Source organism: Zeugodacus cucurbitae, chromosome 6 (assembly GCF_028554725.1).
Source record: "Zeugodacus cucurbitae isolate PBARC_wt_2022May chromosome 6, idZeuCucr1.2, whole genome shotgun sequence".
In the NCBI taxonomy this organism is placed as follows: domain Eukaryota; kingdom Metazoa; phylum Arthropoda; class Insecta; order Diptera; family Tephritidae; genus Zeugodacus; species Zeugodacus cucurbitae.
Genome location: NC_071671.1, coordinates 50,847,299 through 50,874,794, shown reverse-complemented (window position 1 = coordinate 50,874,794; position 27,496 = coordinate 50,847,299). Strand labels below are relative to the sequence as shown.

At 34.8% G+C, this 27,496-nt stretch overlaps 3 protein-coding genes across 4 annotated transcripts in view; 2 read left to right on the top strand and 1 right to left on the bottom strand.

Moving 5' to 3' along the window:
- The window catches only part of LOC105214542 (inactive serine protease scarface), a 58,475-nt gene extending 54,416 nt beyond the window's left edge, over nt 1-4,059 (top strand). For both annotated transcript variants that reach the window (XM_054234534.1, XM_029041819.2), the window contains exons 4-7: nt 1,806-2,762; nt 2,828-2,982; nt 3,048-3,316; nt 3,657-4,059. In XM_054234534.1, the coding sequence (XP_054090509.1) occupies nt 1,806-2,762; nt 2,828-2,982; nt 3,048-3,316; nt 3,657-3,955 (1,680 nt within the window). In that variant the 3' untranslated portion in view covers nt 3,956-4,059. The remainder of the gene's footprint in view (nt 1-1,805; nt 2,763-2,827; nt 2,983-3,047; nt 3,317-3,656) is intronic.
- On the bottom strand, nt 3,945-6,631 carry Gmer (probable GDP-L-fucose synthase). Its single transcript, XM_011187975.3, has 4 exons — nt 6,443-6,631; nt 6,260-6,374; nt 5,637-6,194; nt 3,945-5,570 (listed from the first exon to the last, which is right to left on the bottom strand). The coding sequence occupies exons 1-4, from the start codon at nt 6,562-6,564 to the stop codon at nt 5,403-5,405; spliced, it is 963 nt and encodes a 320-aa protein (XP_011186277.2). The 5' UTR covers nt 6,565-6,631; the 3' UTR covers nt 3,945-5,402.
- Nucleotides 6,632-17,106: 10,475 nt separating this feature from the next.
- On the top strand, nt 17,107-26,772 carry LOC105214543 (uncharacterized). Its single transcript, XM_011188030.3, has 13 exons — nt 17,107-18,123; nt 18,633-18,740; nt 19,838-19,935; nt 20,188-20,343; nt 20,459-20,590; nt 20,663-20,899; nt 20,966-21,094; nt 21,920-22,049; nt 22,122-22,244; nt 22,568-22,657; nt 23,362-23,485; nt 23,998-24,305; nt 26,499-26,772. Exons 1-13 carry the CDS (start codon nt 17,665-17,667, stop codon nt 26,652-26,654), a joined length of 2,250 nt encoding a protein of 749 aa, XP_011186332.2. The 5' UTR covers nt 17,107-17,664; the 3' UTR covers nt 26,655-26,772.
- The last annotated feature ends 724 nt before the right edge of the window (nt 26,773-27,496 follow it).

The following is a 27,496-nucleotide window of genomic DNA, read 5'->3' as shown; positions in this document are numbered from 1 at the left end:
TTAATGGAATTCACATCATATTTTCGCAAATACACAACAATTATGTGCACACCTATGTAAATACACGCATATGCATATGTATAATTGTAAATTTGTATGTACATAGTACATTGTAAATATGTATGCAAAAGTAGCTGACAGATAAGCATAAAATTACTTAAATATGCATTTACATATATGTATGTATGTGTGTGTGTGTGTTTGTGCATATATGTACATAGCTAGCCAATATGCCATTGTACGCCTTCTGAACAACTTCATTAAGCAGCTGGATGTCATTTAACAATGCCATTAAAAATAACCCCTATTAACAAATTACCTTAAAATGCCTACTTCAATCTTGTCATTCGTACATACGGACAGACGGACAGACAGACAGACAGCGCACAGTGGCTGACATGGCCACTTACTTATCACATACATACTCAACATACATACATATGTATGTACATACAATTGGCAAGTAAATTAAATTGTAAACAAAAAACTAGTCGCAGAACATGACAAAATGTATAAAAAACGGTGAGAAAATTAACGAACCTTTCTTAAAGTCATTACTGCATTTGTTATCTGTCCCCCTAAAATGATGGATCATTTATTAAGAAAAAACTCTATGCCAAATGCCAAGGCGGTAATTTTTATTATGCATAACTCAATACATACAAACATACAGACAGACAGACAGACAGACAGACAGATATGCCTACGAACGGGTGTCCCGAAGCGCTTACTTATTGCAATTACTTACACATTTGTACATTACATTTACATTTAAAGACTTATTCAATTAAGATAATATGTGAAGCAGTCGCAAGTGCTTTGCAAAAATAATATTTATTCATAATCAATCCCTTCTTGACATATTTACCCACAACGATCACTCAACAAATTTTGATTAGTTGCATGCTAATTGGTTACAAAAATTTTGTTATCGGATTTGTGTCGCTTAATGAAAAATCGAAGAATGCATTCGTTCCTCATTTTGGTTGTTATTGTTGTTGTAGCGAATATTATATATAATTTGAGGATTGTTGCTAAGTTTTGGCAGTCCTTGACCAGATACAAATGCGGGTCCATTTCGGTTGCGATCCTTTACTTCCTTTATTTATTGTTGTTGTTGTATCATGAAACAATTCCCATATATTTTGAGGAATGCTACCGAATCGACTGTCCTTGACCGAAACAAATCCGAATCCGTTCTGCTGCGTAGGCTCCACTGTCGAGGAAGAGGATTCTATATTTAATATTGGAGCTGGATCGATTCGGCTCTATTGTTACAGATCCCAAATGAATTCGGAAAATGGCAAAAAATTGTAAGGAAACTACTTGTTCATAATCAGTTTCCAGTAAATACACAGACGTACTCCCACCTGTTCTAAAAGGAGTTCTAGCCCGTACTTAGTGTCTCTTTCTATTTGGAGAGTACGTCTTGGTATTATTTCGTAATTTTTAATTCGGCTTCTTTTTTGGGAAAATATATATTAGACCCTCGATTACCCAGAGACTTCCAACTAATGGTCCAATAGGCTAACATATTCCATTAATAAAGGAATTCGATTAACTTTGTCTTACTTTCAAAAGAAAAATTGTTAGCAGAAGAAAAACACTTCTGGTGACACTTTTTATTAAACATTCTAATGACACCAGCATGATATTGAGTTTGTAAATTCTCTAATAACAAAAAATTATTTACAAATAGTCATCTTCGACTAGATTTATATGAAAAATATGAACTTATTTTAAACTCCAAACAACCACAGCAAATTACAACTAATAAAATCATTGTCTTCCTACTTTTATTACAGAACGCTCGCTGTTACGCTCCTGATGTTTGTTGTCGCATACCCTCCACCACCCTAACCGATGATGGTTATGTATTACGTACGCCAGAAGTGAAATTCACCATTCCCACAACCGGTAGAACCGTTCAATATTCTACTACACAAGAACAACAATTGTCTTCGCCACGTCTGCCAGCAACGACGCCACAACGCGAATATTTGCCACCAAGCACTTATCCAACCACACCAAAACCCGTAACTCCACGCAATGAATATCTACCACCCACACCAAGTGCACCACCTCGTCAAGTATACACACCATCGTCATATCAACCCGTCCCCACGCCATCAAGAGCGCCTCCAGCACCACAACCTCAACCACAACCTCAACCTCAGCAGCCTCTACAACCACGTCCCCAACCACAGCAACCACAGCAGCCTTTCCAACCACGTCCCCAACCTCAGCCACAGCCGCAACCACGTCCACAACCACAACCCCAACAACCACAACAGCCTTTGCAACCACGTCCCCAACCTCAGCCACAACCACGCCCTCAACCACAACCTGCTCCAAGGCCACAAAATGAATACTTGCCGCCACGCCATGAAAACGTACCGCTCGACTATCATGTGACACAACCTTCGAATACTGTCACACAAACTGTGACCGCAGCACCACCACGTGTACCAAAGCCCACACCACCACAACGCGGTGAAGACATTCTATCGCTACCGCTTGACAACCGTCAGCACTTGTCTAAATGTGCTTCGGCTTTGGAATGCACGCCGGAGAACTTCTGCAACAGCATAGGCGTGATAACCGATCAGCCCGTCGACATTAGTCCCGCCGCAGCCGCTTTCCGTGTCCCTCTCACCGATTGTCTGCTTGAAAACGGTGCACCTGGAAAGTGCTGTCGTGATGCCAACTATGTTGATCCATGGCCCATCAATTTGGCTGGTGTCTGTGCCGCCAGAAATACGGTTAGTAATACATACGTGGTACAGTTTTGAGGTTAAGAAATTTCACAATTTTTTTCTCATTTTAGAACACCAAACCTCAGGGTATTCAAGATATTGACGCTAACTTTGGTGAAATTCCATGGCAAGCAATGATCCTCAAGGAATCGACGAAGACTCTACTCGGTGGTGGCGCTATTATTGGCGATCAAATCGTCTTGACAGCAGCCTCAGTGGTTAAAGGGTGAGCATTGAATGTTGTTTATTTGCAAATGAATTTGAAATTTACCAATCCCCTCTTTCATGCAGTGTCTCTCCAAATGACGTGAAAGTTAAGGGCGGTGAATGGGAGTTGGGACGTGACAGTGAGCCACTGCCCTTCCAAATTGTCGGTGTTAAGTCCATTGATATCCATCCGGAATACAATCCTTCAACTGGCTCGAATGACATGGCTGTGCTACGCTTGGATAAGCGCATTGAATTCGCTCAACACATCAAGCCCATCTGCGTTACTAATGAAGATCCCAAACCCAATGAGAAATGTATTACCACCGGTTGGGGTAAACAAGCGATTAGAAGTAAGTATCCGATAGGAATTAATAGGAAATAGTATTTGAAAAAACGGGTGGAAACTTGTTTCCCGAAGACACAGATTAATAACATAATTACCTCCGATATCAAAATTGGATATGGAAATTTCAGTCCATAATCAAGTCAACTTCCAAAGAAGATTTTAGTTTTAGCTATTTTCCTATAAGAATAACCAACTAGAGAAACTTAGTGTCATAGTGTATTGGAATAAGCCGAGGTTAAAATTAACTTTCGTCCATTCAAATTAGGAAGTAATTCTATATGAACCACAATATTTTATAAAAATTCTATAAAACCTTACTAAATCTATTTAAATTCTTCTTCCAGGTCACGAGGAGGGCGCTGTCATGCACGTATCCGACACAGTAGCACAATCGCGCGCCGATTGTGGTGCCGATGAAAGCAGCGTCTGCAGTGCCGTTGTACATGATCCTTGTCTCTTCGATGTTGGCAGCGCTTTGGCATGCGGCAGCGGTTCAAGTGTTATGCTCAAGGGTATATATGCCGCTGAGAATGCCTGTGGTGATGGACAAACTGTACGCTTCTCGAAACCAGATCTCAAATGGGTTAACGGTTTCTTCACAATACAAAACAAAGATAAACTGCTCAAGAAGCGACGTGTGTAAGGTGTGCTTTAGATGCGAAAAAGACTTAAGAAATATTGAGTGACCTTAGTTTAGCAAATATCAAACGACATTATACCACACACAACATCTCTAAACTCTAGTATCACATATTCACACTACCACACTATCACCACAACAACAAACACGCCTACAGCATTTAACCGCTTGCCTTAAGCATTAAACAAAACAAAAAGTAAATCTCAATAGTTTTAATCAGTTATATTCAATTCCAATTTGGTGTAATGTATAAAATGCGGACACTTTCAAGTTTTTAAGTAAATTTTATTTTATTTAATTTTATTATTTTTTGGTTTACCACGTGTAATCATTCTCATTGATATTTCTTTTGTTTAAAATATTTTATTTAAAAAAAACCTATATAATTATTCTATCATAACCTTAGTTATATGAAACTACCGTGTAAAGAACTTAAGTGTTTAGGAAAATTTACGATAAACGAATACCTGCTAGAATTTTCCATGCAGGCATTGTTGAGTTCGGTACACTTTTTCGCTTTGTGTTTAAATAAAATAAAATATAATTTAGTATGTATGTACATAACTATTATGTGCCTGATTCAATGATTAAGCTCTCTTATAATCTTGTTTCATTGTCGTTTTGCTGTTCAACGACTTCCCTAATAATTGCAAAAACAAAAACACAAAAGCACAAAAAAAGACGAAATGACAAAATGACTCCTATATAAATAAAATAAATATTTATAACTAATATTGTATGTATTGTATGAGATTATGTAAAATTTATGTAAAATATGTATATGATAAATGTATTTAAATATATAAAACATGTTATATAATAATAAAATAAAAGACAATTGTTTTATATTTGTGATAAGAGATCGAGATGAAAGAAGTTCGCAACGGCAGTCGAGTCTATAATTCATTTTACGATGAATTCTCAGAAACCATCCGTGCAGTCACTTGCTGGAAGTCGACGACGACCTTCAGTACCGGCCGGACTTCGTACGCGACTGACTTTCGCCAAAAACTCTCCCTTCTAGCATCCATCTAACATCCTTTTACCTTTGGTCGAAAGAGCCCTTTTACTGGACCTCCCGTGGGTGACTTCGTTGACAATTGACTTATGCTTGTCGATTCAGACTCTACAACAACAACTTCTAATATCTGATTTCTAAGTATTTTGCTGTGATAACTTGAAAATATTTGCTGATAATAAATATCAAGTGCCCTTAACTCCTTGAAATGATGGCTGCATCACTATCACATATTATCATATACTTTTATTGCAAATGATATACATACGTACAAACATTCTATTTGTGGAAGCATTAACCTGTTTATTTAGCTACATACGTATATTTTTACAAAACAATTGTATAATAGTTATTTGTCGAAAGGTAAAAATGTGCATAGACAAAATAAAAAAAAAACAATACAAAGCACAAAAATAAACAACAACGTCGCAATTACTTCCTAACCTTGCTTATATTATCAATATACCAATTAACAGAGGCTTTAACGCCTGCCTCAAAGTCAGTGAATTGGAAATCGGGTAATAGACTACGCAACTTGCGATTTGAAGCAGTCTTTTTATGTTGGCCATCCGCTTTGCTGGTATCACATTCAAGTTTGCCCTAAAATTAGAAAATATAAAATAATAATTATAATAAATTGATCATTTAATAAACAAGTGTACCAACCTTAAAATCAAAAGCTTTCGCTACAGCCACTGCCGCATCGTAAATTGTAACTTCATTTTCCTCGTCCACACTTAAGATCAAGGGCTCTATACTGTCGTAATTGTCCAAAACCCAAATTGTCAATCTCGCCAAATCCAGCGAATATATAAATTGCCGTAATGGTTTACCACTACCGTACACAAGAAAAACTTTCTCACTTTCCGGCACATCTGTATTTTCATGTATCAAACTGTACATGCGATTAATCATGCCGGGTATGACATGGCTCACTTCAGGCTTGTAATTATCATGCGGCCCGAAAATATTGCAAGGAATAATTGAAGTGAACATGCAGCCATATTTATCATGATATGCATGATTTTGTATGTCGATGAGCCTTTTCGCATATGAATAACCATAATTGGAAGGATGCGGTGGGCCATTGTGCACCATTGTCTCGTCAATTGGATAGCTGGTTTTATCAGGGAAAATGCATGTTGATAGGCAGGATATTACTTTAACACAGCCATGTTCATAGGCATTTTGTAATACATTGTCATTTATTTGCAGATTTCTACGCTGAAAGACAAAGTGCACTATTCAAAATGTTTGGCACGTCAAGGCAGTAAGTACTATATAATTACCAGAAAGTCCAAGTTATTGTTCATATTATGGAAGAGCCCACCAACCATCGCTGCTAAATGCACGACATGCGTGGGTTTAACACGCTCAAACAGCGCTCGCGTTGCATTGCCGTCACTGCAAGTGTTATTGCAAACAATGATAAGATTACTTTCTTTTTAAATTTGTAAATGTCTTGTACTTACGTCAGATCAGCATCTGATGAACCTACGAATATCCATTCATCTTTAGTGCCACTTTCGTCAATTATAGTTTTCAGGGCATTTCCCACTAACCCAGTGCCACCTGTTACCAAAACTTTCTTCATTTCTTCTCACTGATAAAATTGTAATATTTATTTATAAAGATTGTATAGCGGTGTTATGCATTTATCGATAACTACACTGTTGCCGTACGTAATTAAAAATATTTTGGGTCCATTTTTTTTTATTTGAATACTCTCTTATTTGATTGTATTATTTAAAATACAGTCAAATTTTAGAAACAGTTTTATAATTGTAAAAAATATGTTTCAACCGATGTAAAGAACGTAAATAATATTTTGAAAATATTTCAAAACACTGACATTCTCGAATTTAGTTTATAACAAACGGCAACACTGATTACTAGTTAGTGCTATTCACAGTACACAACAGATGGCGCTGAAATTACATTTAAATGTGTGCACAAAAAATATTTAAATTTAAATCCTACATGCACTACGATATATAATCGTTAAAAATATATATACATATATATTGTTTTTTTGTATCAAATTGTTTGAAAAAGCATAGAGCTATTCGAATAGTGCAATTTTAATTTTTTTTTTTTAAGTAAAACTCACGAAAAAGGGCCACAATTGGCATGTTCACAAATAAAAACAAACAAATATCAAAGGCTGCATGGTTTTCAGGTTATTCGAATAATTTTAAGAGCTCTAGTTCAAACATCTTTCAAGTGTTGCAATTTATACCCATCACACACCTGTTGATTGTCTATTCGCGAATTTGTGTGTGTGTGTGTGTGTGTGTGTGTGTGTGTGTGTGTGTGTGTAACTCCAACTAGCGTTATCCTTTGCGTATAAGCGTATAAATAGAAAAGCGCAACAAGTTCATCCTCAGTTGCGGTCGTGTCCTCTTCGTGTGTGGTTAACTAAAAATAAGGAATAAATACTCAAGTGGAAAGTTTTGGCTTTATTGGATAGAACATATAAATATTGTGCAAATATTGTAGTGGATTTCCATAAATATTTTCTTTGTTGTGAAATGGAAGGATAACAATTGCAAAGAAGACATTGTTTGATAGAAGTGTGGTGTATAAAAGCAAAGTGTTGACGATGTCAGCATGCAAAGGATAATTTATATACAATTTATTAAAAGTACTCATATATTAAATACTTCATTAAATAATAACTGCGCCAATTTTTTCTTTTTTTTTTGTTTTCACTGCAAGTTGAGTGTAGAAGAAAAAAAATTAATTAAGCAATGGAGTGAATTTTTTGGATGAAAAAAATCCGTTTCTCTTCTGCTAATGAGTTGATGATTCTTATAAGGGACAGAGGGATTTATTAAGTTTTTCAATATTTATAAAAATGTAATATAATGTATATATATACAGAGGTAGTCAAAATTATTTACACATCGGACGTTTTTCTATAAGTTTCACACAAAATGTATTCGCTTGTTGTTGTTGTTGTCGCAGGGTAACAGAATGCTATGTTGTTGTAAACCTTGATCTATTCCCGAGCGAATGAAGTCGGTTTGGCTAGAATAGCTAGAAATATGGCGGAGATATAAGCAAATGAACTGAAGACTCGCAGTAGTCAAAAGTATTTACACACGGCGATTTAGCCTTTATCATTGGATTTGGTTTGAGCAAAAGTAGTAATTTGATTCTATTGCATTCTTAACAAACTAACTCAGCCTTAAAATATAAAAATTGGTAAATAAAATATCGAAAACAAATTAATTATCGATTATAACTAGATTGGAGACTGTTACTAAATTTAAGACTCGGGTTTAGGCTTCGGAGTTAGTTAAAATTTATAGAATTTGATGGAATACTGTTTATAATGTTATTAAAAAGAAGGAAACGAAGTATTGCAAGGGCAATTTAAAGATAATTGGGCAGAAACCTTTGATAACTCAAAGAGAATGCAGAAGATTAGTAGGATCTGTCATACAAAATCCCACAATTAGTCCTGTTAATATTGCAGCAGCATCGAATCAGCATATTGCATGAACAGTCAATGATGCTACACTGTTAAGGACATTTAAAAATAGTAACATAAATACCTACGTTGTGCATAAAGTTGACCACTTCCAAAATCATGAAAGCTTTATTTCCGAAACCAAAAAAGCGATATGCCTCTCATTTGCCATTGATTGCATCCTAAAGCCTGTCGTGGGCAGATAAGGCTGAATTTTAGTTCCAGGGCTTCTTTAGTATACGCTTTATGTCTTTACCTCGTAAGAAGAGGAATAAGACGCTAGAAGAAGAGGTTTAGACGCTAAATAGAGTCGGGAGTGACCTTATGATTTTTTGGGGAAATTTTCTTTACTTCAGTTTTTGAGATTTGGTACTAATTTAGAGACCCTAAATCATCGGGATATATTAGAATTCACATGACCATGCCATTATAGTGGTCTGTCGGCCTTTTCGAACTATTGACTACATTTTACAACAGGATAATGCTCCATTTTATAAAGGATCTTTACCTACAAAAGTTTTAAATGAAGCAAATCAAGTTGACCTCCGCACATCCCTGCGCTTTAGAATAGGAATTTATACTGAACATTAAAATTTTAAAGTTATCATTAAATAAGAACAGGATAATACAGTTCATGTTGTGTGTAAATACTTTTGACGCAAAAAAATGTGTGTAAATACTTTTGACTACTGCGAGTCTTCAGTTCATTTGCTTATTTCTCCGCCATATTTCATTCGCTCGGGAAACATGTTAAAAAACGTCCCATGTGTAAATAATTTTGACTACCTCTGTATATATATATGTGTGTGTTACTGATAATAAAGTCTTTTGTGGAGTAAACAAGTTTGGACAAAAATAAATTTAAATAATTTATGTTTATATACATATACTGAAATTAAGCGCCTATATGTATGAATGTTTAAAGACCACCAGCAGTCTTTCCCATACAATGGTATTAAAACCATTTATTTCAGAAGTTAAGAAAGTTAGAGTCTGCACAAGTATTAGTCAGAGTTTTTAGTCACAAAATTTATTTTTAACAAAATTTTAGAAAATATTATTATTAAATCTAGAGAAATCCTACTAAAGACACAAATATGTAAACAGTCAAACTTGTTGTATATATTTGCCTATGTATATTATAATGTTCATTAAAAAAATATAGGAATAACACAAAAAAATATTAAAAAAAATTACAGTCATTAAATTAGAAAGTTATTTATCGGTTGTGAAATTAACATTTTTTATTTAATAATAAAAAAATACTTTTATTTTATTTATATTTATTTTGTATTTCTTATTTTGTAACCAACAATTTCTTCTTTCCCACGCCTTGACCTAACCTAGGATAACAACAACAACTGATTCCAATAATGTTGTTCTTGAATGTTTTTTTTAATCTCATATTAAAGAGAGGTTTATTTTGGTATGATATGATGCTTGTAATAACCTCGAGCGAAAAAGTGCAACGTAAATATTCTACGGTATGTCTTGGACGCAGAAAACTAACGAAGAATTTATTATAGCCTGAACAGGGTATATTAAGTTTGTCACGAAGTCTGTAACACCCAGAAGGAAGCGTCGGAGGCCCTATAAAGTACATATATAAATGATCAGTATGTTGAACTGAGTCGATTTAGCCATTTCCGTCTGTCTGTCTGTCTGTCCGTCCGTCTGTCTGTCTGTCTGTATATATACGAACTAGTCCTTCAGTTTTTAAGATATCGTTTTGAAATTTTGCAGATGTTATTTTCTCTTCAAGAAGCTGCTCATTTGTCGGAACTGCCGATATCGGACCACTATATCATATAGCTGTCATACAAACTGAACGATCGGAATCAAGGGCTTGTATGGAAAACTTCCGCATTTGACGTGGTATCTTCGCGAAATTTGATATGGATTACTGCTTAAGGTAATAATATAATCTTCGAAGAAATTGTTCAGATCGGTTAACTATATAACCTTAATGTTTCTAGCAAACAACCCGGCTAAAAAGAATTAGTAAAATGTTTTCTTTTTGTTACTTACTTTTTCTTACGTCTTTAGATTTGCTTAAACACATAGTTACTAAAAGAAATGCACCTGTGAAGGGTATATTAGCTTCGGTATAGCCGAAGTTAACGTTTTTTTTCTTGTTTTAATTATGTTATAAATGTAATAAATATTCCTAATGGCACATACAGTCCTTAAAATGTTAAAAATGCATAAAATATCAGATGAATTGGAATTAATTATTTGTAGGTTCACAAAAGATAAGAAATTATCACGAGAAATTGCAAAGAAATTAAAAATAGGTCATAGTACGTCTTAGTCTTAGGCGCACAAAAAAGCCCGATATGGAGCCCGCTTGGAATGGTATTGGCCGCCTGCGGTTACTCACGGCAGTAGAGCTCTTATTCGAGTTATGGAACGAATAGTCAGGCGTAACTATTCATAACACCAAAATTAACTGCAGAATAATTAACATGAATGTTAGTCAGAGGTCGGCGCGTGGAACGCTTCGACGAATTGGTATAGTCTCAGCTATCAAACAAAAAACCATTCATTGTCCGACAAGCATGTGAAAGCGTAGTTAAAATTTTGTAATGATGTTGTTGTTGTAGCGATTATCCAGCCCTGCTAGAACGGATAGCATAAGTCTAGTTGTCGTCGAGTTCATCTAACGGGATGCCCAGGAAACATGCTGTTTCGATGGGGTCGGACCAAGGAGAAAGGGGTAGCTGCAGGGCTGCTCCACATCCTCTTATTCCGGGCTGGCATTGAGTCCAACCCAGGGCCTGAGATATTTTTCTGCTGCTTATGCGCCAAGAAGCTCCATCTAAACTCCACTTCGATTAGGTGTAATTCATGCAGTGGCTGGAGCCATCTTAAGACCTGTTCTGGCCTTAAGACCCATAGAGAGTCGACCACACGTTATATGGTCCCCCATAACGCACTACGGCGACTGTTGCCTCTACGGCAGTGCAACTTGCACCTAGTTTGCGCAACGCGCCGCCACCCTCAGGGAGTGGTCAACTTAGGGCCCTACAGCCCCAGGAGCTCAACTAGGCAGCATGACTCCCAGACTCCCTGAAATACAACACGAAAAACTGGTTGAAACTATGCCAAAACGTATTGAAACTGTACGAAAACATAATCGACTATGGAAAAATATTAATTTTGCTTAATAAATATATGTACATACATTTTTCACACGTGTAAAATTGGATGAATGCAGTTATGTAGTTTAGTACAACAAATGGTAAAGGAGTGAATACAAGGATACATGTTAGAAATGTGTGACACAAAGTCAGCTTAATACCAAGCGCCATGCAATTGAAATGAAATTGCGCATAATAATAATAATAACAAGGAACCATAAATGAGAGCAGTCGCGGCGCATCACATGACATTGCAAAAAAAAGTATAAAAGTACAAAGACGTTAAATGTAGTTTTCAATGGAATTCTGTTTTTAATCAAACGAATTAACGCGCATTCATTCATATGTACGAATGTGATTATAAATAATGACACACCTAAGTACATACGTTAACAGTATGTATGAATGTACGAGTGTACGCGCCCACCCCCACAAAGAGTCAATAGACAAGCGATGAGATATATACGAGAGAACTACTATTTGTCTAACGCTGTTTTTACGCATGAATATATAGATGCATACATATATACATTTATACATAAATACATGTATATATGTATGTCACATATGGATAGCCAAGAGCAGTATTGGCCATAATCACCTTTGTTTGGTTGATTGGATAGGAGGAACACTAGTCATCCTGCAAGTAACTTGCTTACATATATATACTTATACACCAATATATAATTGCACATAGATATGTATGTAAGTATGTATGCATTTACAACAAAGTAACCGATGTAAGTAAATGCATATAAAGTTTTCATAAAGGGCGATACACTTTAGATAGCTTTCCTTGAACATTGCCGCGAACAGATCATTGATGAAGAGAACGCTGGAAGCAAGCACTTGGGTGACTGGTAGAGTTGAGTGGATGAAAAATACAGAGGAAAAAAATATTTTTTTTAATTATAGTCCATTAAAGCTAACTTCTGACATTCAACGAAATTTTTTAAAAAGCTTGAAAGCTAAAAACTTTAGGGCACATTATTTTTTGGAAAACAGCAAGTCATTACAAATGTAATTGAGGATAGTTTTTTTTACATGTGGGTTTAAGTTTAAGGTTATGTTAAAAATGAAATTGAGAAACACACTAAAAAGATATATGGACGCGTCAGGGCCGGATCGATGTTTTTTTTCAAGAATTAACAATATGGTGGTCACAGGAAATTTTTTTCTAAATTTGGTCTTAAAAAATTGAAATTAAAAAATTCTTTGGCCCAGGATAAATATTTATTCTAAAAGTCGTAGAAATTTCATTAAAATCTATTGAACGGTTTTCGAGTTACAGTTGTCACCACTACAAAAAACATAGTTTGAGAAAAACGCATTTAAAGTTCTCTTTGTTATTTGTCGAATAACTCGAAAAATAATTATCGGATCAATTTCAAATTTTCAGAGAATATTTTTAAGATATTGCACTCAACTAAAATGCAAAATTTTTTTTTTTTTGAAAATCCTGACTACCCCTAATTCTTTAATAAAAAGGATTTAGTGATTTCTAAACATTTTTAATTTAATATTCGATATTTCTTTTATTAATTTTATTTTTTATTTATATGAAATATGTTATGCCAAAAAGTATTTTATTAATAAATCAACCCTCAGCAGTTTATTTATTTTTTTCATATTTTGAAATTCGTATAATGAAAGTTATCTAAACAAAAAATTTGTGATTTCTAAATATTTTTATTATATCTATACTAATATTATAAAGCTGAAGAGTTTGTTTGTTTGTTTGAACGCGATAATCTCCGAAACTACTGGTTCGAATTGAATAATTCTTTTTGTATTGGATAGTCCATTTATCGAGGAAGGCTATAGGCTATATAGCATCACGCTGCAATAGGAGCGAAGTAACAGTGGTAAATGTGTAAAAAACGGACCTTGCGCTGCGAAAGTGGTTCAAGATACACAAAAGTTATGTATGAAAGAAATATTTCTCTTTTAATGATCTTAAAACAAGTCCGTGAGTACCGTTTTTGTGATAACTAATAATTTCTAAAATTTCAATAATTATACTCTCGCAACAAATGTTGCTAAAGAGAGTATTATAGTTTTGTTCACATAACGGTTGTTTGTAACACCCAAAACTAAACGAGTTAGATATAGGGTTATATATACCAAAGTGATCAGGGTGAAGAGTGGAGTTCAAATCCGAATGTCTGTCTGTCCGTCCGTCCGTCCGTCCGTCCGTCTGTGCAAGCTGTAACTTGAGTAAAAATTAAGATATCTTGATGAAACTTGGCACACTTATTTCTTGGCACATAGGAAGGTTGCTTTCGAAAATGAGCAAAATCGGACCACTGCCACGCCCACAAAATGGCGAAAACCGAAAACTCATAACGTGCCATAACTAAGCCATAAATAAAGCTTTGGAAATAAAATTTGGTATGAAGGATCGCACTATGAAGGGGCATATTTGGATGTAATTTTTTTGGGGAAGTGGGCGTGGCCCCGCCCCTACTAACTTTTTTGTAGATATCTCGGAAACCAATAGAGCTATATAAACCAAACTTTCTACAGTCGTTTTTTTAAGCAACTTCCTAATACAGTCCAAAAATTAAAAAAAATCGGATCATAACCACGCCCACCTCCCATACAAAAGTTAGGTTGAAAATTACTAAAAGTGGGTTAACTCACTAGCGAAAAACGTCAGAAACACTAAATTTCACATAAGAAATGGCAGATGGAAGCTGCACTCAGATTTTTTTACAAAATGGAAAATGGGCGTGGCGTCGCCTACTTATGGGTCAAAAACCATATCGCAGGAACTACTCGACCGATTTCAATGAAACTTGGTTTGTGATAGTTTCCTTACATCCCAATGATATGTTGTGAAAATAAGCCAAATGGCTTCACAACCACGCCTACTTCCTATATACCAGAACTTTGAAGACAATCTGAATCGTTTACTTTACTATATATAAAGTAAGCACTAGTGAAGATATCGGTGCAGAACTTTGCACAAATACTATGTTAAAAGTGTGGCAGCCCCATTCTAAAAAACGCCGAAATCGGACCATAGGTTTTTAAGGCCCCATATATCGAACACGAGGACCTCGGTGCTTCTAATCTAATATTATGGTTTCCAACTTTCAATGGACTTTATACAATATATATGACGAATATGTGGGTCAAATTGTCTATTATATAATATAAATAAAGTTAAATAAATAAATTGCGAGAGTATAAAATGTTCGGTTACACCCGAACTTAGCCCTTTCTTACTTGTTTTTTTTTTTTATTTTTCTTTTCTAATCTATCTATCCAAAAAAATTGGAAATTTCGGGAAAGTGGTAATAGAGAATTCAGAATTGCAAATGAACGATGACATCTACAATGAAACAATGGAGTTGATTAAAGATTTGTGTTTGCTTATTAGTGGCAAACTTTTGACTGAAATTCATATGCCAGCGCCAAATCGTCAAATCAGAAATGTACTGAATCGTACATTGGAATGTGAGCGTGCATACGACAGAATAACTTTGGAACAACAACTTCAAGAAATGTTCCATTATTGAATGTGCCTCTGATGAATTGATGAAGACTATCAATGATGGAAACAGTGGACAATTTGATGCGCTCGGCGGAACTGGCAAAAATACGATCTCAAAATGGAATTGTGTTGGCTCTCGCATCTACTGGAATTGCTGCAACGCTACTAGAAGTTGGAAAAAATGCACATTCGGTACTGAAGCTTCCGTTAAACATGCAAATCAATGAAAAACCTGTTTGTCATTTCGAAGCAATCAGTTATGAAAGATCTGTGGAATAATAACTGTCGCTTTGGTTTCCTGTTATCAGGCAAACCAATGACAAACACTTCCTGTTGAGTGCACGCGCAATTTTAGCTGCCAAAAATACCGATGTCGATGACTTAAATTATACAAGTCAAATTCCGAGAGATTTGTGTTCGTACAAATCGATCGAAAATGAAGTGTTGAAAATGAAGACGAAGCCGTCAATTATTCATGATGATTTATGATTTGCCATTTCAGTTCAAACGTATTCAGTTTCCAGTGAGACTTGCATTTGCGATGACAATCAACTGGTCACAAAGACAGTCGCTGGAAGTGTGTGGTATAAATCTGGAAATGTAATGTTTTGCATACGGCCTGTTATACGTGGAGTGTTCACGAGTTGGAAAACCATTTCACATTTACGCACTGGTACAAAAAAAAAAAACCAAAAAGTTTTTTATCAAGCGGCGTTACATTGAAAAAATGAAGAAAAATCGCAAATAAATGCTTTTCAATACAATATTAATTCAACTTAATATTCTTTTAAAAACAAATAATTTCACGCAGGGCAACGACTGCGGGATCAGCTAATTATTCTATAATTTAGCTTTATTTTTTATAATTTTTTATCAAAATGATATTATTAACTTATTACATACAAATTTATGCCATTAAGTACAAATTCAATTTATTTATTTAATATAAAAATATTGAAAATCATTAAATAAACATTTAACTTAATAAATCAGTCTAAGATCAACTCATAAGATTCTTCTCACTCCGCTAGTTTTTTATTTATTTATAGACTGGTTTTGCTCTTAACCATTATTTTATATTTGATACACGTTTCGTACACACAATCTACCTGAAGTTTGTTACATACTACTCCCACACTCGACTACTGTGTACGATATTACCGTTAGAAGGTTTCCTCGAGCTTACTTTTATTTGACCCACCCTACTAATAGCAGTAAACGGTACTTGCTTTATATACATACATAGTAAAGGCCGATACATACAAGTATACATAGTAATGTTGTTAAGCGCCACAGTCTGCAATTTTTTCAATTTGTATAATTGATCTAACTGCACATGCATAACGACACATGAACATTCATACGCCAGCAACCTATTTGAACTAACCTATTTGACAGCAATTCATCACATAATAAACATATGCGTGCATATGGTCATGCACTCATTCAATACCTCCGTATATATTTATCTAACAACATGTGACTGTGCAACAATGTGGACCTCCGCTATGGAAAGTGGCTATCAACTGTTATCTAACGCATTCAAACATTTTTAATTTCCACGAAACCTACAAATAAATACTCGAACGTGATGAAGATATTAGAAGCTTAACTTGCAGGACGTTAGTTATCATTATACTTAATTAACGGAAGCTTGCTGACTAGTTGAGTGTTTACTGCTTCTTAAGTCTTAGGTTGAAATCTCTGATCTCAAACAAAATAAAAAAGCGCTGAGAGTTGTTTTAAAGCTTCCAAGACTCTTCAACTGTCGGATAGGATTATGCGGTTACATTGAAAGTTTTAACTTCCCCAATGCTCTGTCTCAGCCCAATTACATTGTGTTTTTTATATCTGATATATTTGGATGATTCCGTAATCATTTCTTTCTTCTCCTTTCCAAGTTCTCCCGCCCCAAGTACAATTTAGTCCAAGATCCAATAAACCATATTGAATACTTTCACAATTGAAAATTCGAATTGAAATTTACATGAATTGGGGTTTAAATTCGAATTCCGCATCCTTCATATGTATTATCCGACCTTGGCTTCAAGAAGATTTTTCCGCTCTCAGATCTGAATACCCCCTGAATACGGAAAGAAATCTAGCGACAATGATGATGAAATTGACGAGCATAAGAGCCACTATTTCAAGACACATCTCCCGCCGGGAGTAGAGACTTCGCCAGGGAGTCCACTCTTTCCACTGCTTATTGGTCTCTAGTGGATTCGCAGCTCATCGAAAAGCCACGGTCTCCTGAAGTACTTAATGTACAGTTTCCATGCGCTCTACCAATGTGCACTATTTTTAAGTTATCCCCCGTGGCAGCCTAGACTAGATTATCCAAAACCATCCTTTATATTCTATTAGTGGAATTTGTAAAAAACGTCTCCCCATTGTTTAAAAATCGTTTCCATGTTATGGGAACCATTACGACCGGACTTGAAAAGTGGGTAAATCGGAGTAAGACGTGCAGCACAGAAAAATATTTCTTTTATTTTCTTTTACTACAGAAAATGAATAAGTTTGAAGTAGCCTAGACCGTGTTTCAGTTCCCAACAAAAGTATAAAAAAAAATTTAGCATGGCAACACCACCCAGAACACAAGATCGTCACCCACGCAAAAACATGGAGGTCGCTATCACCAACACCACGGATGCAGAGCGAAAATTGGCACGAAATGATGGTGGTACAGGGATATCCAGTATCAAAATTGATATCACCGACAATAGTTTTTTTCAAACTGCAACCTCTCTACCAGAGCCAAAAGCGCTGAATACACAGAGCACACACTCCAACAATTTAAAGCTGCATCATCATCACGCTCATGACAATATGCTAATCGATTCCAATTTACACAACAACATTCAACATAAGCATCTGCATATTGAACCGAACTTACAGGTGTCTAATCATTTGGATAAAATGTCCATACGTTCGGTCAGTTCGGAGGATGTCTCGACCACGGTGGAGGGTAAATGTTGCAGTGCTGCTGCACGGAATCCGGCAATCAAAACGGGACGTCGCATACAGCTGATGCAAGTAAGTGAAACTAATGATAATTAAAAGATTAAAATACCATGGCTCGACCGAACTTTGTTTTGGAGTGGATAGTAGGAAGCAACAGTTATGGGATTAGATCAGGTTTTCTACAAATTCATAAGTTTATATTGGTGCAAGTATTCTTTAGGATTCTAAACAAGCGTTTCTAGAACAGCGTCACTTTGCCACTCTAGGGATCTTCTTGTAAAAGCTGATTTCAAGAGATTGGTATCATCCCCTTGTGGGTGAAAAGTCAAACCTCTTACTCATGGACGTTGCCTATGGTTATAGCTTCCGCTTCTCACTCTCCAGGAAATCTTAGATACTCTGTTATACAATCAACTACCAAATCAGCAACATTTTATAAAATCTCCACCGACAGCACTCCCAGCCGCCTCTTTATTAGTCTGTTGTATTTTCTTTTTGAAAATTAAAACGATTACTCTCTTGACCGTATTTAATTAATTAATGAGTATTTATTACTGCTTTTATTTGTTTATTTATTTCAGATGATAATTTTGCCATTCATTCCAATACTTGCATTGATTGTTCAAACATCAGTTATCCTGCAAGAAATTCTCGACTACAGAGCAGAAGTAGCTGACATTGAGACGCAGGTGAGTGATACCTTGTCGCATGCCTCCTATGTGTTTGTATGTATGTATGTTTGCGTAAGAAAACATTATAAGAAGTCAATGGTTGGTGGTCTATCGTCAGAAAACAGTAAACTCATTGTGACTGGCAATATGCTGACCGGCAATATACTACGGACTACTCGTACATTCGCCAGTAGCTCAAGAAATTACTGTTTGCTTAAGCTTATCTTCGTATTTGTGGTGTGTATTACGTTGTCATACGACGTCTGAATGTTTCCACAAGGCTACAAGGCTTTTTATTCGGTATTAAAAGTGAGGTTAAGTCTACAAAGTGACTGTGTTCGCATGATATCGAATGAGGATTATTTTGAAGGCGACAACATTAATGTGGACGAATGAATAAATATTTTTCAAAATAGGAAAATTCCCGTTGTTTTTTGAACACACCTCGTATATATCTAAATTTAAGTGTACAAGAGTTAAAAACTAGGAAACGACTAAAATTTCGCTATATTAAAGTTTAAGAGAGTACGAAAGTATGATCACCAAGTCTGGGATAAAATTAGTTCTGATAATAAACATTTTATAAAATCTTTTGAAATTAAATCACAAGTTCTCTACAAGCTTTCACATAACACTTTCATTGTTAAATCAATTCAAAACCCCATCTGTACAATTTTTGTAGGCTCTTTTAAACGATTTGTGCCTCCAATCCACACAGAGACATAATATTTTACGCTTCTTCCTTTCCTGCTATAGCTTTAATCTTCATTAGTCCAGTACAAAGAATGATGGGCCAATACATACAGATTAAAATTTATCACTTCAAACGCGCCTCTCTGCATATATATAGATAAGTAGTCAACAGTGTATTTATGTTTGTAGGTTAGCATTTATTGCACAGTCAAGTTGAATAAGACACGGCCGAAGATTAATTAGATAATCAAATAGAAAGTTAAGAAAATTGCAAACAATCACGTTGAAATAACAGTATATAGATTTACAGGCGCAAGTTTTAGAATTTTTACATACAGATTTTTATATGAGGTCTGTTCAAAAAATAACGGGAAATTCTTTTTTGACATTAATTCTTTCATGACTTAACTCTTGGACAAAAGGTAACAATAGCTACGAACTTGGGAAAAGTTGTTACCCGACTACAGCTGGAGAGATCGGAAGTGTCCTTCTATATTTTCACAAATGGCAATATAGAGAGGTGAGCTAATTTTGATATGATATTTTGAAATTTAATCCAACAGAACTTGCCATAAGATCAGTTAATACTACTTAATTATTATTTTTATAATATAAAAAGTAAAAACTGTAAATAATAAATGAAATTTCCGAATACGTATTTTCCTCGCATTTCTAATGGTTTTTAATCATCAAAAGCGAACACATCTTATCTATTCCGCACACAGTTTAATATAATATACTTTAAACGAAATTTTATCAAAAAATTCAATAGATCAAATTTAACACGGAGATTTGAAATAACCGATAACGCTTTGAATAATCTGACGACATGGAATGAGGTTAGTGTACCCACTTTACCAGATGAAGATGAAGACTTTGAGGTTATGCTCAATCGTACGGAATTTCAAAATCGCTTAAATGAATTCAGGTAATTTCAGTTGCTTTTTATTATTCTTTGATATCGCATGTAAACACTCGAGAACTGGCTGAAACCACTTCCTGACTACTATCTTCCGCTCACAAAGTCTTCTATCTTCTTCCAGAGATCGTGTGCGCTCTGAGCCCGAAGACAGTTCAATAACGGATGTTATGAATTGGTATACGGCCATTAATCGGGCGCTACTCCATCATCTGACTGAACAAATTAAAGAAACGGATAACAGTGGCGTTTGGCGGTAATTTACACACATTCCACATTACAAAATACAGTTAAATATCATACTATCCGATGTTTATATCTTCATTAGTTATCTGCTTGGTTTCAAAAATCTATTAAAAAGTATTGAATGTCAGAATATTGCCGCCTCTTTTGGCACCAAATACTATGGACGCGGTTATCTGGGCTTGGAGGCACTTGTTTCCTTCATACGTTATGAGTTTTTGTCTCGTGAACTCATTAACTCTACGCTAAATTATGTGCCCAGTCTGAGACCAATGTATATGAATATAACCAGAACCGACAAATACAAGCGGCTGAAAGCAATGTTAGTACTACTAACTATATTTGGGTATAGTATTAAATATGCTATGTGTGCTTAATACCGTTACAGGAACTCAAATGTTTTCAAAAACAAGCAAGGTGTATCGGACGAACGAAATGCTATACAATATTACGATGCCATGCATAATTTTACAGATGATTTGCGAATTTTACAGAATGCACTGCGACACAAAATCAAGTAAATATATTTGTTAGTGTTGTATTTCAGTAATAAGTATTTATTAGAGTGGTTCGAAGTACCACTTGAAGAACGCTGATTTTCTCAGATAAATTTGGAAAAAAAAACTCGACTTTTTGGAAAGGTGCAAGTCCCTGAAGCTCGCTCGTCTAATATTCGGAGGCTCAATTCGAGTCGTACGTTTCGATAATCAGTTAGTTGACTGTCGTTGATTTAAAAAATACGGTTATTGATCTAAAAATGCTTGGAAGAGCTTGAACAACAGAATACTTCTTTCGCAAAGATCCTACCTATGGAAGATATAAGTTGTCACTTTTTGAGTCGGTGAAAAATTAAACATACGCGTATTTTCAATATATCGAATTAAGTTTCTGGGTAAATTCCAATTTGACAGAGAAAAATCATCAGTATTCCAATTTGACAGAGAAAAATCATCAGTATTATTTTTTGCTGAAACACAATGTTAAACATCAGAATTTTTTAACTTTAAGGAACTTAGTTCATTTCCAAAATCCCATGGGCTTAGCCCTAAAACCAAATAGTTCTTGTATGTAATTTGAAAATATTCAGACCTTCTAAAGTCGTTTGCCGAACGATAGTCTTTAATTATTTGTAGTGCGATTTTGAACTCAAATTTGGACTGATCGGTTGGTCCAGACAATCTAACTAGATCAGTTAGGATAGACTGCACATAATAGACGAAGTTATTGAAAATCCATTTAAGGGCTACACAAACCTTAAACTTTAAAGCCTATTTATTGTGAATCTCCCCTCGGGTATAATATGGTCTTTATACACACATTCAATATTTACTGTCCTCCATAGAGAATATGTCGACACAAACCTATCTGAGGCAGCCAATAAAGAGGCGGTAGGCATAGCTATCTTGGTCGTCGTTCTCTGCGTCTCTCCAATCATTATAATTTTAGTCAAGAATGCTGCTGCTACCATCCAGGTAATTAAACATATTAAATAACTAATTTCTTCAAATTTTACGATAACTGTTTTATTTGTTATCTTCCCCAAGATGTATGCACTGAATCTCGCTCAGAAAGCCAAAGAGTTGAAAAGGGAGAAACGTAAAAGTGATTCACTACTATTTCAAATGCTGCCGCCCAGTGTTGCCATGCAGCTAAAACAAACACAACAGGTAAATATATAAGAAAGAATATGGGCATTTACTATTGATCTTCTCAATGTTTATTGAGGAACACTTCTGAGTTGTCAATAATTCGACGCATATAAATTCAGTTAGTTGCGGATACCCATACCCAACGATTGTAGGAACGATTTAATAAAAAATGGTATCACGTTCAAAAAGGAAGATCCAAAAATCGAGGGAAAACTTATTCTATAATTGCATTAAAAAGTTGTGCGAATCTTATAAAGTACCTTTGCAGGTCACATTTCAAGCATCACATGCAAATTTCATTTCCTGTTTATGAATATTATTTTTGATGTTCTACAATACAGGTACCCGCCGAAATGTATGAAGCCGTAACAGTTTACTTCAGCGACATCGTCGGTTTCACAGAGATGGCTGCAAGATGTACACCTTTGGAGGTTTGTATTAACTTTATCTCGTCATATCCGAGGTCATTAATTCATATTCTAGTCGAGGCAAATACAAATTTAAAAAACAAAATAATTAGTAAACATAAAACCACCAGAAGAAATCTAACAAAAATCAATATAATCGTCCGACATATCCTCAATCTTTACAAGACTTGGAATTCCGCTTAGTAGAACCCTTATAAAGATTTCATTGCCGCTTGGCTATAATGGGGATAGTCCATATGAGTAATTTTTCCATCTCTTTCGTATTTTGTTGTTATTATAGGGGAAGAATATATCCCTCATAGAATTTATTTGGTTCTGTTACGTAGACCCGACTGTCGTGGGAACGTCGTTCCATACTGTCTTGTGTCCTTGATTGGAATATATAATAACGGTCAGATAATTAACTTAATGGGGAGCCTATGTCAAAACAAAACTTCATCTTTGGCATTATTTCAAGCCAACGGTATATAATTGAATGCCTATAATATCACTAGATATGATAACGATATGTTACTTTAGCAACGATATGTTTAATGAGCTTTCCGAAATAAGGACCTCTTAAAAAATAATACAAATTAATTTATATCCCAACCATCAACTTAGTAAATCATTCTTTTTGAACTAACCTCACTTTTCTAAACTACGCTCTCATCTTTCTGTATTTAAATATAACTTTACATGATATATCATAAATTTGAATATTTCAGGTGGTCACCTTTCTGAACTCAATTTATCGGGTTTTTGATGAGCGCATTGAATGCTATGACGTTTATAAAGTGGAGACCATAGGTGACTCCTATATGGTAGCATCAGGACTGCCAGTCAAAAATGGTAGGTCAATATTGAACAAACATTTTGACATGTCACAAGTACGTATGTATGTATATGTATATATTTAGAGCAATTGTATCACAAGCAAACATAACCTCAAAGAAATTATAAAAAAGAAAAACAAGCGTGTTTGAGCATACATAGATGAATATATACATTTATGCTTATGACATGTTAATTCCCATTCAGTTGCAGTACAAAAATACCTACATAGTTAATCATATGCTCACATAAAGTGGTAATTTATACAGATGTGTGCGCTTGGTGTGCAAATAATCAACTTGTTGGGGAAAAATTGTAACCTTCTGTCAAGCGAAAATTATTATGCACTCAGCAACACCCCTTTTTTTTGCTCCTTTTTAATTTTTTCTTGTTTCTTCTACAACTCATCGCGTTTGCCCTGACAACCGACTATAATCTCCGCATCCGGCTGCATGCACCCTATCATCCATACAATGGCGGAACACGAACACCTACACACACACATGTGGCGGGTACATGGCGTGGGGCAGGCGAGAAGCATGTTTCGGAAATTGCCACAATGGCGCTTGATTTACTGGACGCATCGTCCTTTTTCAAAATACCACGTTCAACGGGAACTCTGCAAATTCGTTGTGGCATCCACACGGGGCCGGTGGTCGCCGGGATTGTCGGCACGAAAATGCCACGCTACTGTCTATTTGGCGACACCGTGAATACGGCGTCGCGCATGGAGTCGACCGGTGAGTCACACAAAATTCACATCACGGAAGAAATGAATGAAGCACTGCATAGGATTGGTGGCTTTCGCACCGAACACCGTGGACTTATTGATGTGAAGGTAAATGAATGAATTACAATTTTTTGTTATTAAAATTTAAAAGTCTAGTAAAGTCACTCACTCCAGCACTTAGCACCGCCTCATACACTGATGTATGCTAACTGTAACTGTATGTGGAATCTGATAGAAAGAAATTCATATTTTTTAAAATAAGGAAAGGAAAGGGTTTTTTCTAAAACGAATTTCCTAATTGACACCATTTATAGTCTTGGCTTAACCGCTGTTGTAAATAAAATCGAAAAAAATATTTGAAAAGCAACATGTATTGTTAAAAATTAGAGACCGACCGATTAATCGGCATCGGCCAGTACCGGCCACAAAATTAAGCATCGGCATCGGTATCGGCATCGGCCATATTTGGCCGATTCTTAGCCGATTCTTTCTACTTCTTTCGGATTATACTAAAATACATTTTTTTTTTCTTTTTTGATTTCTTTAGAGCATAAAATTTGAATTCCTAAACTAACAATTCATCATGGTGATAATTTAAGTCTAGTATAAAGAAATTCAACAATTTTGCATTAATGATAGGTTTTATTTAGCACTGCTAGAAACATTCGATTTATGTCAAATATGTACAGTTTTGTTTAAAATTGTTGAGATTTTGAAGATAATGTCATAAAGCCACTATTATAGAAGCATTCGTAACTAAAAGTTTGCCATAGACAGGGTCACGTAATAATCACTTGGTGCTGGCCTGGAACATAGGCCTAAGTTGCATGGAAAAGAACCTCTCAAACAAGTTTCCGAAGTTTCTATTGAGTCACTATCACTATTTGCCGCCTTTCACAATGCGAGATATAAATGACAAAAGTCATATCTTTGAAAATAACGGATTCTTTTTACTAGACCTACTATTTTCGAATATTGGCCTTAATGCTCATATTTGTCCTTAAGGGGTAACCCAGTGTAACCCATGAAAATTATTAAATTAATTTAAAAAAAAGTTCCCCAACTGCTGACATGATTCCGGCCGAATGAGTAACTGATACACAAAAATTTAAAAAGGTTATTGAAGTTATATATTTTCCTTATACAATGACCTACGATTATTGAAAGATATCAAATATTAACAAAATGGCGTAGTTCTGAAAAAAATTTCGATTTTATAGTTAAAAAATGGTCGTTTTTTAAATGCCAAATTAACAATTTTCAACAAATCAAAAAGATCGTATGTCATTGTGTAGTAAATATATTCAAGAACATTCAGTTTAAATTTGAGGTTGATCTGTTGATTTGTGAAAAGTCGTTTCGAGAAAAACGCGTTTTAAGTTTTGACTATAGCGGCTCATACATGTGAGCGATTGCTCTTTAGAACGCTGCCATTCAAAAACTATTCAAGATACGACCTTACCTTTCACAGGCTATTTTTGAAATTATAAACTTTCGAATAAGCAAAAAATAAAAAATCGATTATTTCACTCTACAATACAATCACTAAACAATTTCATATTTACATGTGAATTGAGTTGTTTACCTATTTTGTGATGTTATTTGTCTTTGTTTTTAGTTCGGCATCGGCCGATTCTTTGCCAACTGGCCGATTAATCGGCATCGGCATCGGCATCGGCCAAAATTTTGGTATCGGTCGGACACTATTAAAAATTCTGCTTCTGTAAAGAATTAAGTTTCTGCTAAAGAATTGTGATTCTGTTAAAAATGTTGGTACTGTGAAAAATTCTGCTTCTATAAAAATTATGCTTCTGTTTAAATTCTATTGCTGTTAAAATACGTTTCTTCTTGGAAATTTTATTTAAAAGGTTACTGTTCTCTCCCTCTCGTTAAAAATTCTGCTTCTGTTCAAAATTCAGTTTCTGTAAAATATTATGTTTCTGTTTCTGTAAAAAATTTTATTCTGCTGAAAATTTTGTTTCTGTAAAAAATTGTGCTTCTGTAAAAATTATAGTATTTCTGTTAAAATTCTGATGCTGTTAAAATACATTTCTGCTTTAACTGTTAAAAATTCTGTTTCTGTAAAATATAATGTTTCTGCTAAAGAATTCCGTTTGTTCTTTTTTATATTATTTACTGTTAACAATATTAATATTATATCGGCTAAAATTATGTTAATGTTACATTTTTATTTATTAAGAAATTCTGTAGTGAATTCTAATTTTTACTTTTACAAATATATTTAAACATCAAAGAAACCTTTAGAGCAGTAGATTTAACATAAATTTTATTTCCTTTTAGGGTAAAGGTCTCATGAGCACATACTGGCTGACTTGCAAAGACGGTCCGGTGAAGGTTCGTTGTGAAGAGATTTCCTGGTTCACAGACATGCAACCGGTATTTTTGGAAAAACTGAAGTCAGAACCTCTATTAAAAAGCGATAGCAAACGAAAATAAGTCACCTGTTGTAGATTTATTCTACATACAACCATATGTATAATTACATACCTACAAATTCAAAAATAAAATAGACATACAGACATTGTTCCAACATGAAGTTTGTAATAATAAAAATATTTATCTCTCAAATAGATCTATGTCATGAAAATATATTATTTAAAGTGAAAATTGATATTTATATGCAAGTAAGTAAATTAGCATGTGAACAGTAAGACTTCTTAATATAACGTCATAAGGAATTTTTGTAATGTTCAACATGATTTCTCATTTCTCTAGTACCACATCCGCCGGAAAGGAGTTGACTAATTAGTTCTTTGGCATTTGAATTGAGTATTAAAAGTGTATTGTATTATACACGTCCTTTAATTGGTTTGCAAATGCAAATTTATAAAATAGTTATTAAAATAAAACAATTTTAATAAATATTTATCAAATTATACAATGTCTGGGTGATTGAGGTTACCTCCGGCAGCACTAGTGTCAGAGATCACCTTAACTACTAATAGCGAACTGCATATATATATATATATGAAAGTACTAGGAAGCTCACAACCATCCGAATGGCATTAAGCTAGCACATTTTAAAGCTAACATCTACAAATTTTTAGAATAGATTATAAATTGCAAATTTTCTTCGACAAATGGAATATATTCACTTACAAACGACATACCTACACACATGTATTCCGTCATTGCTACTTGATTGATGCGTACTTCCGTAGAGCAAATTGTTAGAGCATTGTGATGCATTCCGAAAGGTATATTTTTTAATATTTCTTATATTTTTGTTAATTTTGTAAATAAAAAACATTATTTTATCTCTGACATTATTCTACCAC

Coding starts and splice junctions, on each gene's coding strand:
- Gmer (XM_011187975.3), bottom strand. CDS start 6,564: ATGAAGAAAGTTTTGGTAACAGGTGGCACTGGGTTAGTGGGAAATGCC. Junction 6,195..6,259: donor ACAATAACTTGGACTTTCTG/GTAATTATATAG, acceptor TTTGTCTTTCAG/CGTAGAAATCTGCAAATAAA. Junction 5,571..5,636: donor CGAAAGCTTTTGATTTTAAG/GTTGGTACACTT, acceptor TTCTAATTTTAG/GGCAAACTTGAATGTGATAC.
- LOC105214543 (XM_011188030.3), top strand. CDS start 17,665: ATGGCAACACCACCCAGAACACAAGATCGTCACCCACGCAAAAACATG. Junction 19,936..20,187: donor ACAAATGGCAATATAGAGAG/GTGAGCTAATTT, acceptor AAAATTCAATAG/ATCAAATTTAACACGGAGAT. Junction 22,658..23,361: donor CAAGATGTACACCTTTGGAG/GTTTGTATTAAC, acceptor TGAATATTTCAG/GTGGTCACCTTTCTGAACTC.